The sequence below is a fragment of the Pteropus alecto genome, unplaced genomic scaffold (genome assembly GCF_000325575.1).
Source record: "Pteropus alecto unplaced genomic scaffold, ASM32557v1 scaffold287, whole genome shotgun sequence".
NCBI lineage: Eukaryota > Metazoa > Chordata > Mammalia > Chiroptera > Pteropodidae > Pteropus > Pteropus alecto.
In genome coordinates, this window is record NW_006439718.1 from 2554071 (window position 1) to 2568677 (window position 14607).

The 14607-nt window shown below is 41.8% G+C and overlaps 1 protein-coding gene across 8 annotated transcripts in view; it reads left to right on the forward strand.

Annotated features, from left to right (window-relative positions):
* MARCH8 (membrane associated ring-CH-type finger 8) overlaps window positions 1-14607 on the forward strand; it is a 122563-nt gene extending 107956 nt beyond the window's left edge. For 7 of the 8 annotated variants that reach the window (XM_025050320.1, XM_025050321.1, XM_025050322.1 and 4 more), the window contains 4 exons: window positions 5538-5620; window positions 8119-8299; window positions 10215-10362; window positions 10784-14607. In XM_025050320.1, coding sequence (XP_024906088.1) covers window positions 5538-5620; window positions 8119-8299; window positions 10215-10362; window positions 10784-11088 — 717 coding nt within the window. In that variant the 3' untranslated portion in view covers window positions 11089-14607. Of the gene's footprint in view, window positions 1-5537; window positions 5621-5861; window positions 6708-8118; window positions 8300-10214; window positions 10363-10783 lie in introns of all 8 variants that reach the window. The other variant, XM_025050326.1, reaches the window with a different exon arrangement.

The window sequence follows — 14607 nt, forward strand, 5'->3', positions numbered from 1 at the left end:
TTTTTTGTGTTATCTTTACCAGGTTTTGGTATCAGGGTAATATTGGCCTCATAAAATAAGTTTGGGAAGTATTGCCTCCTCTTCGATTTTTGGAAGAGTTTGAGGAGAATAGGTATTAAATCTTCTTTGAATGTTTGGTAGAATTCACTGGTGAAGCCATCTGGTCCTGGACTTTTTGATGATTGTTTCAATTTCCATACTACTGATTGATCTATTTAGATTTTCCAGTTCTTCTGATTCAGTCTAGGAAGATTGTATTTTTCTAAAGAGTGGTCCATTTCTTCTAGGTTATTAAATTTGGTGTTATATACTTTTTCATAATATTCTTGTATGATTCTTTTATTTCTGCTGTGTCTGTCATAATTTCCCCTTTCGTCCCTGATTTTGTGTCCTTTCTTTTTTTTTTTTTTAGTGAGTCTAGCCAGGGGTTTTTAAAATTGTATTAACCTTCACAAAAACCAGCTCTTTGTTGCATTTACATTTTCTTTTTTGTTTGTTTGTTTTCAACTTCATTTATTTCTGCTCTAATTTTGATTATTTCTTACCTTCTGCTGACTTTAAGCTTCATTTGTTCTTCCTCTTCTAGTTTTTTAAGAGGAAGCATTAAGTTGTTGATTTGGGCTTGTTCTTGTTTTTGGCATAGGTCTGTAATGATATGAACTTTCTTCTTGTGACCGCTTTTGCTGTGTCCCATAAGTTTTGATATGTTATACTATCATTATTATTCATTTCTATGTACATCTTGATCTCTCTTTTATTTCTTCTCTGACTCTGTTATTCTTCAGTAATATGTTGTTTAACCTCCATGTATTTGTATTTGTGGTTCTTCCTGCTTTCTTTTTATAGTTGATCTGTAGTTTCAAAGCGTTATTATCAGAGAATATGGTTGGTATGATTTCAACCGTCTTATATTTGTTGAGCCTATCTCTATTCCCAGTATGTGGTCGATTCTTGAGAATGTGCCATGTGCACTAGAGAAGAATGTATAAGCTGCTGTTTTGGGATAGAAGCCTTTGTAAATGTCAATTATGTCCAGTTGGTCTAATGTGTCATTTAAGGATGTTATTTCCTTATTGATTTTCTGTTTGGATGATCTGTCCATATCTGACAGTGGGGTATTCAGGTCCCTTAGTATGATAGTATTTTGTTCTGTTTCTCCCTTTAGTTCTGTTAGTAATTGCTTTACATATTTCGGGGCTTCCTGATGGGGAGCATAGATATTAATAAGTGTTATGTCTTCTTGGTGCATGATCCCCTTTATCATTATGCAGTGTCCATCAGTATCTTTCTTTATATTTTTTATTTCGAAGTCTATTTCGTCTGATATTAGTACCGCTATTCCCGCTTTTCTCTGAATGCCATTTGCTTGAAATATCATTTTCCACCCTTTCACTTTAAGTCTATATTTGTCTTTGGAGCTGAGATGTTTCTCCTGGAGGCAGCATATAGTTGGGTTTGTTTTTTGATCCATTCTGCAACTCTGTGCCTTATTATTGGTGAGTTCAGTCCATTTACAGTGAGGGTGATTATTGAAATATAAAGTCTTTTTATAGCCATTTTATCTTTTGCTTTTTTGTAGTTCGGTGTTTCCATTGCTTCCTTGTCCTTATGCTTCCGTTTTTTTCTTTTCTTTTTTTTTTTTGGTTGGCGCTTGTGGGCTTTCCCTCTGGTCCTTCTTGTTTTATGTTATATATTTCAGTTCTGAATATTTGGTGTGTGGTTACCATTACGAATATGTAAAGAATAGTTATATATATAAAACTGTGTGTGTGTGTGTGTGTGTGTGTGTGTGAAAATAAACAGTCGTCTATTTTCTTCTGTGCATGCCTTATCTCCATTCCCCTTTGTGAATTTGGACCTTTGAATCCTCCCCTTTTCAGTCATTTTATCTCAATTTGTTCCTATGTATGCTGAATGTTCACTACTATCTTGCTATAGCAAATCTCTTCTTATTGTTTAAGCTTATAATGCCCTTTTCTTAGTAAAGGTTGCACTCCTCTACTTCTATATGCCTGATTGTCACCTTACTCCTAATAATGTATTTTTTTTTTTTTGTCATATTGTTTTAGTTGAGCTGACCCCTTTCAGTATTTCCTGTAGTATAGGCCTCATAGTGAAGAATTCCCTCAACTTTTGTATGTCTGGAAAGGTCTATTTTTCTTTCATATGTAAAGAAGAGCTTAGCTGGATACATTATTCTTGGCTGGTATTTCCTTTCACTTAATAGTTTGAATATTTGATTCCACTCCTTTCTGGCTTATAAGGTTTGTGCTGAGAAGTCTGACGATATTCTAATGGGTTTTCTTTTATTCGTTACCGTCTTTTTTTCCATAGCTGCCCTGAGAATTCTGTTTTTGTCATTGAGTTTTGATAATTTTAACACAATATGTCTTGGTGAAAGCCTTTTTGGGTTCAGATAATTGGGTGTTCTGTTGACTTCTTGAATTCCAAGCTCCAGCTTATTTCTTAGATTTGGGAAATTCTCATCAACTATTTGTCTGAAAATGCTTTCTAACCCTCTTCCTTTTCCTCCCCTTTGATGATGTCCATTATTCTTATGTTTTCTTTCCTGATGGTATTAGCTTATTCTTGTATTTCTCTTTCATTATTTTTTATTTTTCAATTTCTCTCTTCTGATTTATTTATAATTTTCTGTCTTCGATATCACTGATCCTTTCCTCCATTTGGTTGACTCTGTTTCCCATGCTTGCTATTTCATTTTTCAACTCTTGCCATGTGTTTTTAATCTCCAGAAGTTCTATTCTGTTATTTTTGAAGGTTTCAGTCTTCTTGCTGAAGAACTCATTGTGCTGATCTAGTTGTTTTTTCAATTCTTGAAATTGTTGATATGAATTGTTTCGGATCTCACTGAGTTTTTTCAGAATTACCATCCTGAATTCTCTGTCATTTATGTTGCATATTTCTCTGTCTTTCAGCTTATTTTCTGGAGATTTTTCTTTTTATGAAATGCCATGTCATCTTGTTTGTTCGTGGTATTTAATGGACTGTTTCTTCACCTGTGCATTAATGGATGTGTATTCTGCTTTATTTTTCAGAAAGAAGATTTATTATATAAAGGTCTCCCTTTAGCCTGTTGCATATAAGACATTTTTCTTTTAATTTCTAGTAGGTGGCATCTAATCCTCTTGGATCCCTGCTTTGTATGATAAAGCTTTAATAATACCTTCTCCCCTCCCCCTTATAGATGTTTAATCATGCTGGTCGCTCTTAGTCTCAGTCCCTGTCAGGGTTAATGACAGTTTTGGTAGCATTTGCTCAGATTCCCCTGGCACTCTGTGGTGTTCGGTCTCGGAAGATATGGGGGGAAGGGCACTCTGGGTTAGGAGATGGGGGCTGTGGCTCAGCCTCGGTTTTGCAACTGTGGCTGGTAAAAATCAACTGTTGTTTCTCTGCTGTCCCTGCTTCTCTGCTTTCTGTTCTGATGACTGGGCCCTCCCATCAGCCAGGTGGATCTCACAGTTCTCCCAGGCAGGACTGTTAAGGGACCTCCCTGCACTTTCTCCCCTCCCTTTCCTCCTACAGGGAGCTCAGAGGGCTGCGAGAGGCAGCTTCTTTGTTTCTCCCAGTCTACCGCCCGACACCTGGGGTTCTGTTCTGTTGGAGCTCTTATGTGGAGATCCCATTCTCAGGCATGCTGTTGTGCAGTTTGTGTTTTTTTTTTGTTGACTTAAGGGGAGAGATCTGAAGACATCTCTCACTCCACCTTGTTTCTCAAAATGAACATTAGAATTTTAAGAACTTTGACCAATACTTCTTCCAAAGAAAATATACCCAATATTCATATGCACATTTTGTTAGAAAATAAATATTGATCTTTTGTTACTCAGGACGTGCTAATTGCAGGATGTTGCATGATTTTGGCATGGTAACATGTAATTCCTTGGATAAGATTTCTTTAAGTTAATTGGATTTAAAATGTTTACTCCCTGTGCTGAGGAGCAGGAATAGTGGTCCAGTGAACACCTCAAGTGCCGGTCATGATTCTCTCCAGGAGAAGGCAGATAGGGAGAGCTTCTGGACAGTGGTACTGCCTATCTTGGTGGCTCCCCTTAAGTCAGGGGTCCTGTAGCTCTAGGGCCAGGATGAGAGTACGCCTCTGGAGGTGGCACTTAGCAAAAGTGGAGGCTGGGCCTCAGCTGAGGAATTGTGGAGCAAAGCTTGGGGCCACTAGAGTGGTCCTGGGGAAGGTAGGGAGGTGATGTGGGCATGCTCTTGATAACAGACTTACATTACAGTTGGCCCTCCATGTCCATGGGTTTCACATCCATGGGTTTTGCATCTGCAGATTCATTCAACTGAGGCTTAAAAATATTTTGGGGGGGAAAATCCTAGAAAGTTCCAGAAAGCAAAATTTGAGTTTGCCATATGCTGAGCACTGTGCAGAATTCACGTAAAAGAAGTGATGTGTAGGCATACCCTGCTGTAGCCTATATGCAAATATAAGTTATATACAAACACTATGCCATGTTATATAAGGGATTTGAACACCTGTGCATTTTAATATCCTTGGGGGGTCCTGGAACTAATCCCCCCAGATAACAAGGAACGACTATACTATTTTCATGTGGTTTAGGATGTGTGGTGCAGATGCTCATTCAGGCTAACTGTCCTAAGGAGGGAAGAATGCATTTACATGAATATGCATGGTATTGTTAGGACCATGGAAACTCAGGAATCTAAGTCTTCAGAAGGCCTAGCAAGGGCCCCACAGAGGCTGAAGTGGGAGGCTGCAGGACTCTAGTGGTGATTTTGTATTCTTAGCTCAGCCACACTCCCTGTTGCTATTTCTCTCTTTCCACTTCTCTTCCCATTGTGGTACTTCCTCACCCTCCTAGACTTTTTTTCTCTAATTTTGGCTTATTCATGACCTTTCAGAGCCCTAGCTCTATCTCATGACCTCTTGCTACATGTTCCTTCAAGTTTAAATTTTCTCGATTATTTGTTTTGATTAGAACTCTTTGGAGCTTTCTCTGCTCAGCCCCCTCCACAGGTTGAGCTTTGGATAGGTGGCCCTGTGGTCAGGTAGTCTAGTCTCCCTTTTGTATAACGAGTTCTGGCAGGGTAGCATGAAGTTGCGAAAAGGAGAGAGTGCTTACATACGGCCAGCCTTGATTAGGATTATCCCAGGGACCAGGTAAATGAGTGCTGGCAAGGAAGCAAGGACTGGCAGGGTTGTACCACACTTTTCTTTTGTTATCACCATACACCTTATCGTACATGGTTTCTTGACTGATGTATGAACTAATTAAATTTAGACACTTAGGAAATAAATGACCACTGAGTCTGCAGGAGATGTTCCAGTCTCAAATATTTCCTGGCTATACTTTTACCCACATATGAGAAAAGTGCTGTTTGATTTGTTTAGTCTCAGCTTGTAGAGACCTAGTACATGTTACTCACTGAGCAGTAGGAAATAGCCGACATTCTTAGATCCTCTCCCCATTACCATTCAGAAGAAGATGGTGTTCTTGGTCCTCATGGCTATTTCCTGAAAACTAAGAGGTGTGTCATTGCAGGCTGTGGGTCCTCCGTTGGCATCGGCTCCAGTGTCTGCCTTCTCTCGCACTTCTGTCACGCCTTCCAATCAGGATATTTGCAGGTAACAGTTGCTGCCGATGCTACAGTGGTTCATGTGCATCCCAGAAGTAAGCAGTAGTGTCTATAGGTTCTCAATTTTCCATTAGTTTGGTCATTATGCCTTTGTACTAACAGTTGGTCCAGTTTTATGTGCTGTTTGCTCACCAAATTACCACGAGTCTCATTTCTTCACTTTGATGTCTGTTCTCTTTTAAAATTGTTTTTACTTTCTGTGCTTTTATTCCACTGTTCTCTGCATGCAGTTCCAGTGCAGTGTTTTCTGATTGTTGTCGTCACAGTCCCGTGCAGTCTGCTGTTGTCTTGAAAGCTCCTCAATGCCAGAGTTCTCTGACACAAGGGCTCACTGTGACAGTTATCTGTAAAGACATATTACAGGCGTCAAAGAGAAATTCCTATGGTTCAGAATGGGTCCAGGCCTTGAAGCCTGCTAAGAATACCAAAGCCAGAAGAACACTAAAGTTCTCAAAGTCCCTTAACGATGTGGGTGAGAAGGCCCAGGATGCTTTGGAAAGTTTTGACTATGTGGAAAGAACTTGTTCTGAAGGGAAATTAATACTCTCTCAAGATCCATGTCTCAGAATTAACAGGTTCCATCATAAAGAAAAAAGAACACTGAATAGCAAACCTCCTGGCCATTCCAAACATTCTTGTGTTTCATCTCTATCTGCCCATCATTCAACTGCCTCAGAGGTGGAAGGTGGCAAGGGGGGCATGCATGTCTCTCTTTTGGAAGAGAAAGCGGATGGCGAGGCTGTGTCCAGAAGACGGCGACTGCTCAGGTACCTGTTCTCGCTCTCGCTTGGCTCGAGTGCCAGCAGCCTGCACAGGTTCCATGAGCTGGAGAGCTGTACCACTCACCAGCACACCGCCAAGTCCTCCAGTGGGCTGGCAGGGAGCATGGGCTTCGGCTCCAATGAAATGGGAGATGATGACGTCTTTGAGGACAGCACATCCACAAAATCGAAGAGCAAGGTCCTGCGGGCACCACTCTGCTCAGTGGAGAAGGACAGTGACCTGGATTGTCCTTCTCCCCTCTCTGAAAAATGCCCCCCCATCTCTCCTGTGTCCACATCAGGGGATGCCTGCAGGTTGGTTTGCCAAGAACCACCATTCTGGCCATCTCTGCTCACCACATCTGTGTAGCCTCATCTTGCTTTAATATGTGAAGTTTCAGGAAAATGAATTGATAGGCAGTTGTAGACAATTGTGGATTAATAGTTTTCTCCGGAAGAATGGAGTACTGATATCATTTGAAAAATCAGTTTCTGTGAAATAGGTCCCATGAGTTTCATAGATGATAAAAAAGGAAGAAGCTACACATATTAAAGGTCAAGCTAACTCTTCTCAACTAAAAATAAGTAGACTTTGCAAAAAAAAAAAAAAATTGAAAAAGTTTTCTGGCTTGATGGTCTAGATTTTAAATACTGGCTCATGTTTACCCCTCGCTCCACCTACACCATGATATGTGTGGGGAGAGGCTCTTCTTTCCTTCTTTTTAACTTGGATGCTACCTCTACCCAGATCCTAGCTCCAGTTCCCACCTTTACCTCCTCTATTGTGCAGGATTCTTCTCTGTCCCTCCAAATCTTTCACAATTTACTTTTTGTCACCACTCTTATGCCTTCCCCATTTTAATCTTTCCCCAGTCGCTCCTCCTTAGGGCCAGCTGTTATAATTTCTAACAATTGGATCAGAAACCCCTGTCACAGAAACAAATAACTGAGAGCCTGGCCAGGACCAGAGCCCAGCTCCTTTTAAGCCAGGTGTCTCTACCTGCTCTCCAGCTGCTGGAAAAGACCCTTCTGTTTCTCAAAAGTCTATTAAGATATTGAGGTTAGTAGCCAAATCCTGTTGCATGTACCCTGCACCTTTAGAATGACGAATGATTTTAAATTCTCACTTACTGCTATGAGTGGTCCTGCATAAAGAAATGAAGTTGCAGTACCATATAATGTTTTGTTTTTTTCTTTTAGGTCCAGGAGAGGTACTGTGATTTCTCTGTTTACTCTCTGAGAGAGGACAGAAATGTGTAGTTGTGGTATATGGAGGTGAGGTCAGTGATTATAGCAAAAAGCAAATTCCATCATCTTTTTAAGTCACTGGTATTTTTGGAAGGTAGAGTGCTGGCTCTGTTTTATACAGAAAAAAATTTCTAATTATTTTAACATCTTAAGTTCTGGAAGTTGCTTCCATGTTGCCTTAAATTTGTCTTTCAGTGAAGTTCTTGAATCTTACCAAAAACAACTGCTTTGTCATTTTTTATATCATTTTCCTCTCTGATGACAAATGCCATCCAGACTTTCCATGTTAGTGCGGTAAGCTAGAAATTTTTAGTTTGTAGTAATTGTCTTCATTTGTGTTTGTATGTTTTTGTGCTTCTAGTCAATTCTGTGATGTTTATTTCTGAAAGTTTTCTTTGAGGGGTTGACCTTCCACTGAAGGGTCATCTTCTCTGTCATGTAGCCCTCCTCGTAATGACTGGCTTTCCTCCTGCCATAGGATCTGTCACTGTGAAGGGGATGACGAGAGCCCTCTGATCACCCCCTGCCACTGCACAGGGAGCCTCCACTTCGTGCACCAGGCATGCCTGCAGCAGTGGATCAAGAGCTCTGACACACGCTGCTGCGAGCTCTGCAAGTATGAGTTCATCATGGAGACCAAGTTAAAGCCTTTGAGAAAAGTACGTGTAAGGACGCCCTGAGAAGTACTTCAGCCTTGCTGAAATGAGTTCCCTTGTCAGAATTAGCACCTTGGCTGGACAAAGCCTTCTCTCGTGTTCTTTTCTTTAAGAAGTGGAAGCTGGTATATGCATTCATGTAGTAGAGATCATTGTTCCTGGTACTGGTTTCCAAGTCCCTCTTCTCAGGAAGAAGTTCTTTCTTTTTCCTTCATACTAAGACTGCCTGCTTATCTGTGTCATTCATTTGGTCCTTGACCACAGACTGTTTTGTGACATTTTAGTCAGCATTTTAACTTTATATGTATTAATTGTTCATGCTTTGCCTCTAATTAGGACCATATATTAGAGATTAGTATCTCTCCCGGCACAAAGCACAGCATAACAATAAATTTGTTTGTATATACCTGTGAAAAATATTTCCTAGATGAGAGGGTGGAGTTGGTGGGAAAAGAAAGGAATTAGGCATTACATGAAACGCGGCTCTCTCTTCAGGCCCCATGTCCTTGAGGAACCTTGTCCTATACTCACATTTTTTGTAAACATTGTTCAATGTCTCTCTCTATGCCCAGAACATAAGGTTTTATCTGGAACAATAAAAGACTTGTCCTTATATCAAACCCCTAATATTATGTAAATTGCAAGAGGAATCATGTCATCAGACAACAGCACATTACAATGCCAATTAAATGCTAACTCACCAGGTGATAGAACATATCTAACATTCAGAGAAGGAAGTATTTGTTGTGAGGTCACTCTGTGAAAGTAGAGTGGTGATAGTATCATAGAATGTTTGGGTGTTTAAGCAGTTCTTGAAAGATAGTAGGATTTAGAGGTGAGTTGAAGGGAGTTTACAAAGGTCAGTTGTCTCTGGATAAAAGCATATACCAAAAAGGCAAGGGTGAGCATTTCTGGGGAGTGTGAGAGGCTTGAACTGAGTTTGTCATAGGAAATCAGGGAGCAGGGGAACATTTTAGGAAGGAAGCCAAATGAAGATAGATCGAACCATAGCAGAAAGCAATCTGGACATTAGAGAAGGCCAGCACAAACTACTTAAAACTGTTTTGCCCCATAAAAGCCTTATCATTTATTGGGTACCTACTCTGTGCTGCTCTCTCAAGTGAGTCTTCTGGCACTTTGCCCAATTTAGATAATTGATGAGGCTCTACTTTCATCTTGTTCTGCATAGACCCAACTGGAAAAAGGCTGTGACTAGGCCTGGCAGAGGATATGCAGTGTTTATACGTTTTCCTTTTTTCTCTGTTTTTATGTGTTTTCTTCTGATTTGGAAACTAGTAAATGAAAAAGGAAATCTGGCTATTTGGAGTAAATTAGAGGAGATGGACTGGCAGAGACTGTTTGTACCAGGAACTCTTAGCATCACTTTCAAGCTGTTGCTGCCAAAGTAGCAGAGGACCAAAGAGTGAGCTCCTTCTGCAGTCGCCTTTACAATGTAGTTTGCCCAATCTGCTAGTGTGTTGTAGCGTCATCAACCTACTTCTTCCCCTCTCTTGTGCCAGTCTGCAAGTCAGAGAGACTTAAAATATGCCACCTGAGTTTTGGGCCAACATGCTTTTTCATCAGGACTGAAATCATAGAATCCTTTATCAAGCGGTTTGATGCCTGCTTGCAAGACAAAGCAGTCAAGGGGGTTACTAGTCGTGGTTCATAGCTCATCTTAACCCCAGCTTCTTTTCATTGCATAGAAAGTTGACTGTTGGCAGAATACCAGTACGTGGTATCTGGTTGAAGCCAGACGGTTTAAGAGAATGACTTTGGGTAATTGGGGAAATTCATCTAATTTGGAAAAGGGTGTGGGGGGGAGAAAGCCAATCTTACCCATGTTCGATACTCTCACCCCCACTGCAGACTTTATTCAGTGAGCGTGAGCCTCATGTTCTGTGTGTTATCTTTTCAGTGGGAGAAGTTGCAGATGACAGCCAGCGAGCGGAGGAAGATCATGTGCTCAGTGACGTTCCATGTCATTGCCATCACCTGTGTGATCTGGTCCTTGTATGTGCTCATTGACCGCACTGCTGAGGAGATCAAGCAGGGGCAGGCAACAGGTATGTGCTCAGAACCAAAGGGGGAGAGCCCCACACAGAAGTCCTAGATAATACACTGGGGTCTCAGGATTGGAGCATTACTTCAGATTGATTTTCAAGTCAGACCTCAAATGTCTGGGTTTCTGGAGGGGGCCATCAACTATGATGCACCAGGCATCCTGTTCGGATGTTTCTCTTGTTGTGGTAGTATTTAAAACCCAGTGAGAAGAGATCAAATCACAGAGAGAAAGACAGTCTTCATAAACTGTCTCCTGAAGACCAGGTTAAAAGGGAGTGGACACCCTTTCCCACCCTTCTGTCAGCAAAGTGAGCTTCAATGAGCTAAGAATCATGGGTTATAGGAAGTTCATAAGTTGTGTTTCATTTGTTTCAGATTTTAAATAAGGTCAGCTGATAGGCTAACCAGGTTTTCCCCTTTCAGGAATCCTAGAATGGCCCTTTTGGACTAAATTGGTGGTAGTGGCCATCGGCTTTACTGGCGGACTTCTTTTTATGTACGTTCAGTGCAAAGTGTACGTACAATTGTGGAAGAGACTCAAGGCTTATAACAGAGTAATCTATGTTCAAAACTGTCCAGAAACAAGCAAAAAGAATATTTTTGAAAAACCTGCACTTACAGAGCCCAACTTTGAAAATAAAGATGGACGTGGAATCTGTCATTCCGATACAAACTCTTCTTGTTGCACAGAACCTGAAGACACTGGAGCAGAAATCATTCACGTCTGATTGTGTGGAGTGTATAGTTTTCCTGGATATCCATGAACAGCTGAAGGAAATTGTTTACTGCCAATTGTGTACCTTTTCTTATGTGCTTTAATAGCACAGACTGGGCGGGTGACTATTTTTAATGGCTTCTGTTTTTCTAAACCCTCCCTAGTGAATCTCCTGGAAAGCTCTCACATCAGCTGTGCATGGCTGAGCTCTACTTCTGCCAGCATGTCTGTGGGAAGGGAAGATGGAAGACTCCACGACACCATGTTAGGGAGCTGGCCCATGGTCTTGAGCAGAATTAGAGAATAAAATGACAAACCTCTGGGAAGACCAGGAGCAGGGTGCGCAACCTCTTCTAGTTAGCAACAGTCCCCACCCTGGAGCAAAGTGTTTGGGAATGTCTAGTCATCATAGGAGAATTTCCCTCCTCGCTAAGGAGAACCTGGGAGATGTGTTCCCTCTACCAGTGCTACCACTGACAGTTCTCCCTAGCAAACGGGCCTTGGTGCTCTGCATGGTGGCAAGTGATTCACTAAGCAAACAGCACTTTACAGAAAGAAAATCTTTATTTTATAATATGTGTCTAGTGAGATTGACATTTAAAAGAATGTCTCATTTAGAAACCTTCCCTTTATAACCCTGTTTATCTCTTTTATGTTATAATAGACCTAAAACTCTTTTGGCCTTATGTATTCTAAGAAACATGACATTCATTCTATGTCTATTAAAGGGACTTGTGACTATAAAGTAGGACAAACAGGTATGAGGCTTTTCATAATATTTCATGGGGGTTAATGGATTCTAGATGGCAATTTGAGCATAATTTCTAATGGTTTCAAGCCTGTTTTATGACAAATCTTTATAGGCTGGCCCGAAATGTTTCTTTTTTGTCAACGCTGAAAAGGAAGGATTTAGAGGTCTAAAGAAAAGGGAGTAAGTAATTAGAACAAAACAATATTTAAAAACAGACACACCTCTCTAGTTTGTACTGCTTCACACTGAAAGAGTAAGCTTGCACCACCTTGGTCTAGGGTATGTATACTGCAGGTGCTCCTGGGCACCTGCTACCTCGGCCAGGGGAGGTTCTGTGGATCACTGCTCAGGGCAGAGAGGCAGATGGGCTGGCTCTGGGACTTGGGCCAGGAGTGAGCAGCAAACTGGCGGGGTCCACTGTGTCACTGCCCCCAGCCACACCCTTACCCATTTGTCGCCTTAAACTGGACTGAATAGAGAGGATCCTTTAGGGGCCCCTGGCCCTGTGATCAGTTAGTTCTGTCATCAGGGATTATCTCCTGTACCGTTTTTCATAAAACAAACAAAACCAAAATCACTACCATCAGATGGCCTTTGTCCTTAAAAAGTCTGCTTAAAATTCTGTTTTTAAAACCAACTTCATTGCACCAGGCAAATGAGTCAACTCCAAGAAAATAGGCCACGGGGTTCTGCAGTGTAATGTGGATATTCCCAGATGCTTACTTTCTAAGCAACTCTGAATGCACAGAGCCTCTTCTGCCGGGTGGGGTGCCTGGGGGCCCTCTGAGCCTTATGTACCCCATCTTTCCTTAAGAGGATGAAGCAAACACAAGATGATTCATTTGCTCTCCAAAGTGGAAGCCCTGTGGCTTGTTTTGAAGCTCTGGGGGAGAGCATGTGGTAGCAGACTGTGCTCTGTGCCATCTCCCACCCAGAGTCTGATTCTTCGGGATCATGGGTCCTGGTCTAAGGAGCTGCTCTGCCAGGCAGATACTGTCTAGCCACAGCCAACCCTTTAAAATTGATCAGCCTGCCCTCTGTCTGTCTCCCAGGCCATATCCAGCCTGTGCCTGTGATCACTGTGCCCCCAAGTGCAATTATCCACACCCCTTCTCACCCTAGGAATACCAAGCAGCTACAGACTGTCCATTCAGGGAGCTGAATCCTGGTCAGCCCTGCCTCTGCTCCTTAGGAACTTCCTAGGCAAGGCTCCTTGTCTCTGCCACCTTTAACAGCAGATGAACAGTCAAGTGAAGAGAGGGATTCACAGGTGAAGAGATTTTTAAGTGGGAATCTTTTCCTCTCCCCTGATGGAACCCCTTATGCTGAACTTGTAAAGTACTGAGACTTCCTGTAGAAAGGTAAGTATGCTTTGGTAGTGATAGCCCCTGGGCAGCCCATCCATTGTAGCTGGCACCCGCTTTGGCAAAGGTGCCTTTGTAACCATGACTGTTGTGTTGGTCCCATCCCCAACTAGATTCTCATGTGAAGTCTTCTCATTTCTTTTCAGGGAGGCCTAACATCATCTATCTCATCATCTCCTAACCAAGCTCCTAAAAACCCTCTGTCTGTGGTGGTCTGTCCCACATCCTTCTTTCCTCTCCTGGAATGGCACACAGATGCCCGCTTTCTATTTTCTTACAGGTTCTAGTTGAGCACCTCTGACCCTATTCTTAGTCCCAGCTCTAAAATCTCTGGGGACTAATGAAAGCACCAAGCCTTGGCCAGATTGTGCTGTGCTGCCATCTAGTGGGAACAGCAGATCTGCTAGATTTTCCTTTATTATGTATCAATTTGCCTTCTGTGTTCTTTTGGGGGTTAATTATTCCCCAGGTTTCCCTCATCCTGCACCTGGCTTTAGTGGGAGGATGACATTTAGCTGAACCATAAAGAAATGTGGGATGACCTTGTAAGTCTCAGGGCCGGGAGTGCTGGTACTTGTGTGCCAGGCAAGGGGGAGATGGATGTGGTCTCAGGGGTGTCACCAGCCAGCTCTCTGATTTGGCCTTTACTCCCCGCATAGTTACAGTATGACTCAAGGTCTTCTGACTTTGGCTGCCAGCAGTAATTTGGTTTTTGTGCCCAAGTTTAAGAATTTCCTGAAAACTCTGTAATACGTCTCTTCCTACACCAGTCCTCTAATTTCTCTTCCTCTTTTTCTGCTTCAATCCACTCTTTTCAATCTTATGGATCAAATTTCCAAACCTGAGGGTGTGTCCTACCTGGCTACAGATACACAGGCCCCAGGGAGTTGGGCCAGTTCAAGAGCCTAGCATAATGCCTGAATGTGTTGGGGCTGCTTCTGCTACCTGGTGGTTGGCTGAATGGCTGGGAGAGGATTGGGAACAGGGTAAAGATCCATAATGCTGTGGATTTGGCAAACACAATTTTGAAATACCCTTTTGAATCAGATTTGAAATATGCAGCTTCCATCTTTAGCGCAAGGAAAGAAGTAAACAAGGAAATGAAGGCATTTATCTGTGTTTTGGAAGTAAGTTGTGCAGCTCATCACCTACTTAGATGCAATGCTTCTAGAAAGTTGATTGTTAATAAAAACCAAATTTACACTGGCATGTGTGGTGTAGTTTCTAAAAAAGCACTTCATATTTGAATTTTTTAACTTAGGAAGTTTCTAGTTATCTAAATGTCTAGTTTTGTATCCTTTTGTGTATGTTCACTGTTTCTCAGTATTACCACTTGACTAATTCTCTGTATGGGAGCTTGTTTGTGCTATACACAGGGGCGTCTAATTGCAGCAATAAAGCATTTCTTTACAAAGGA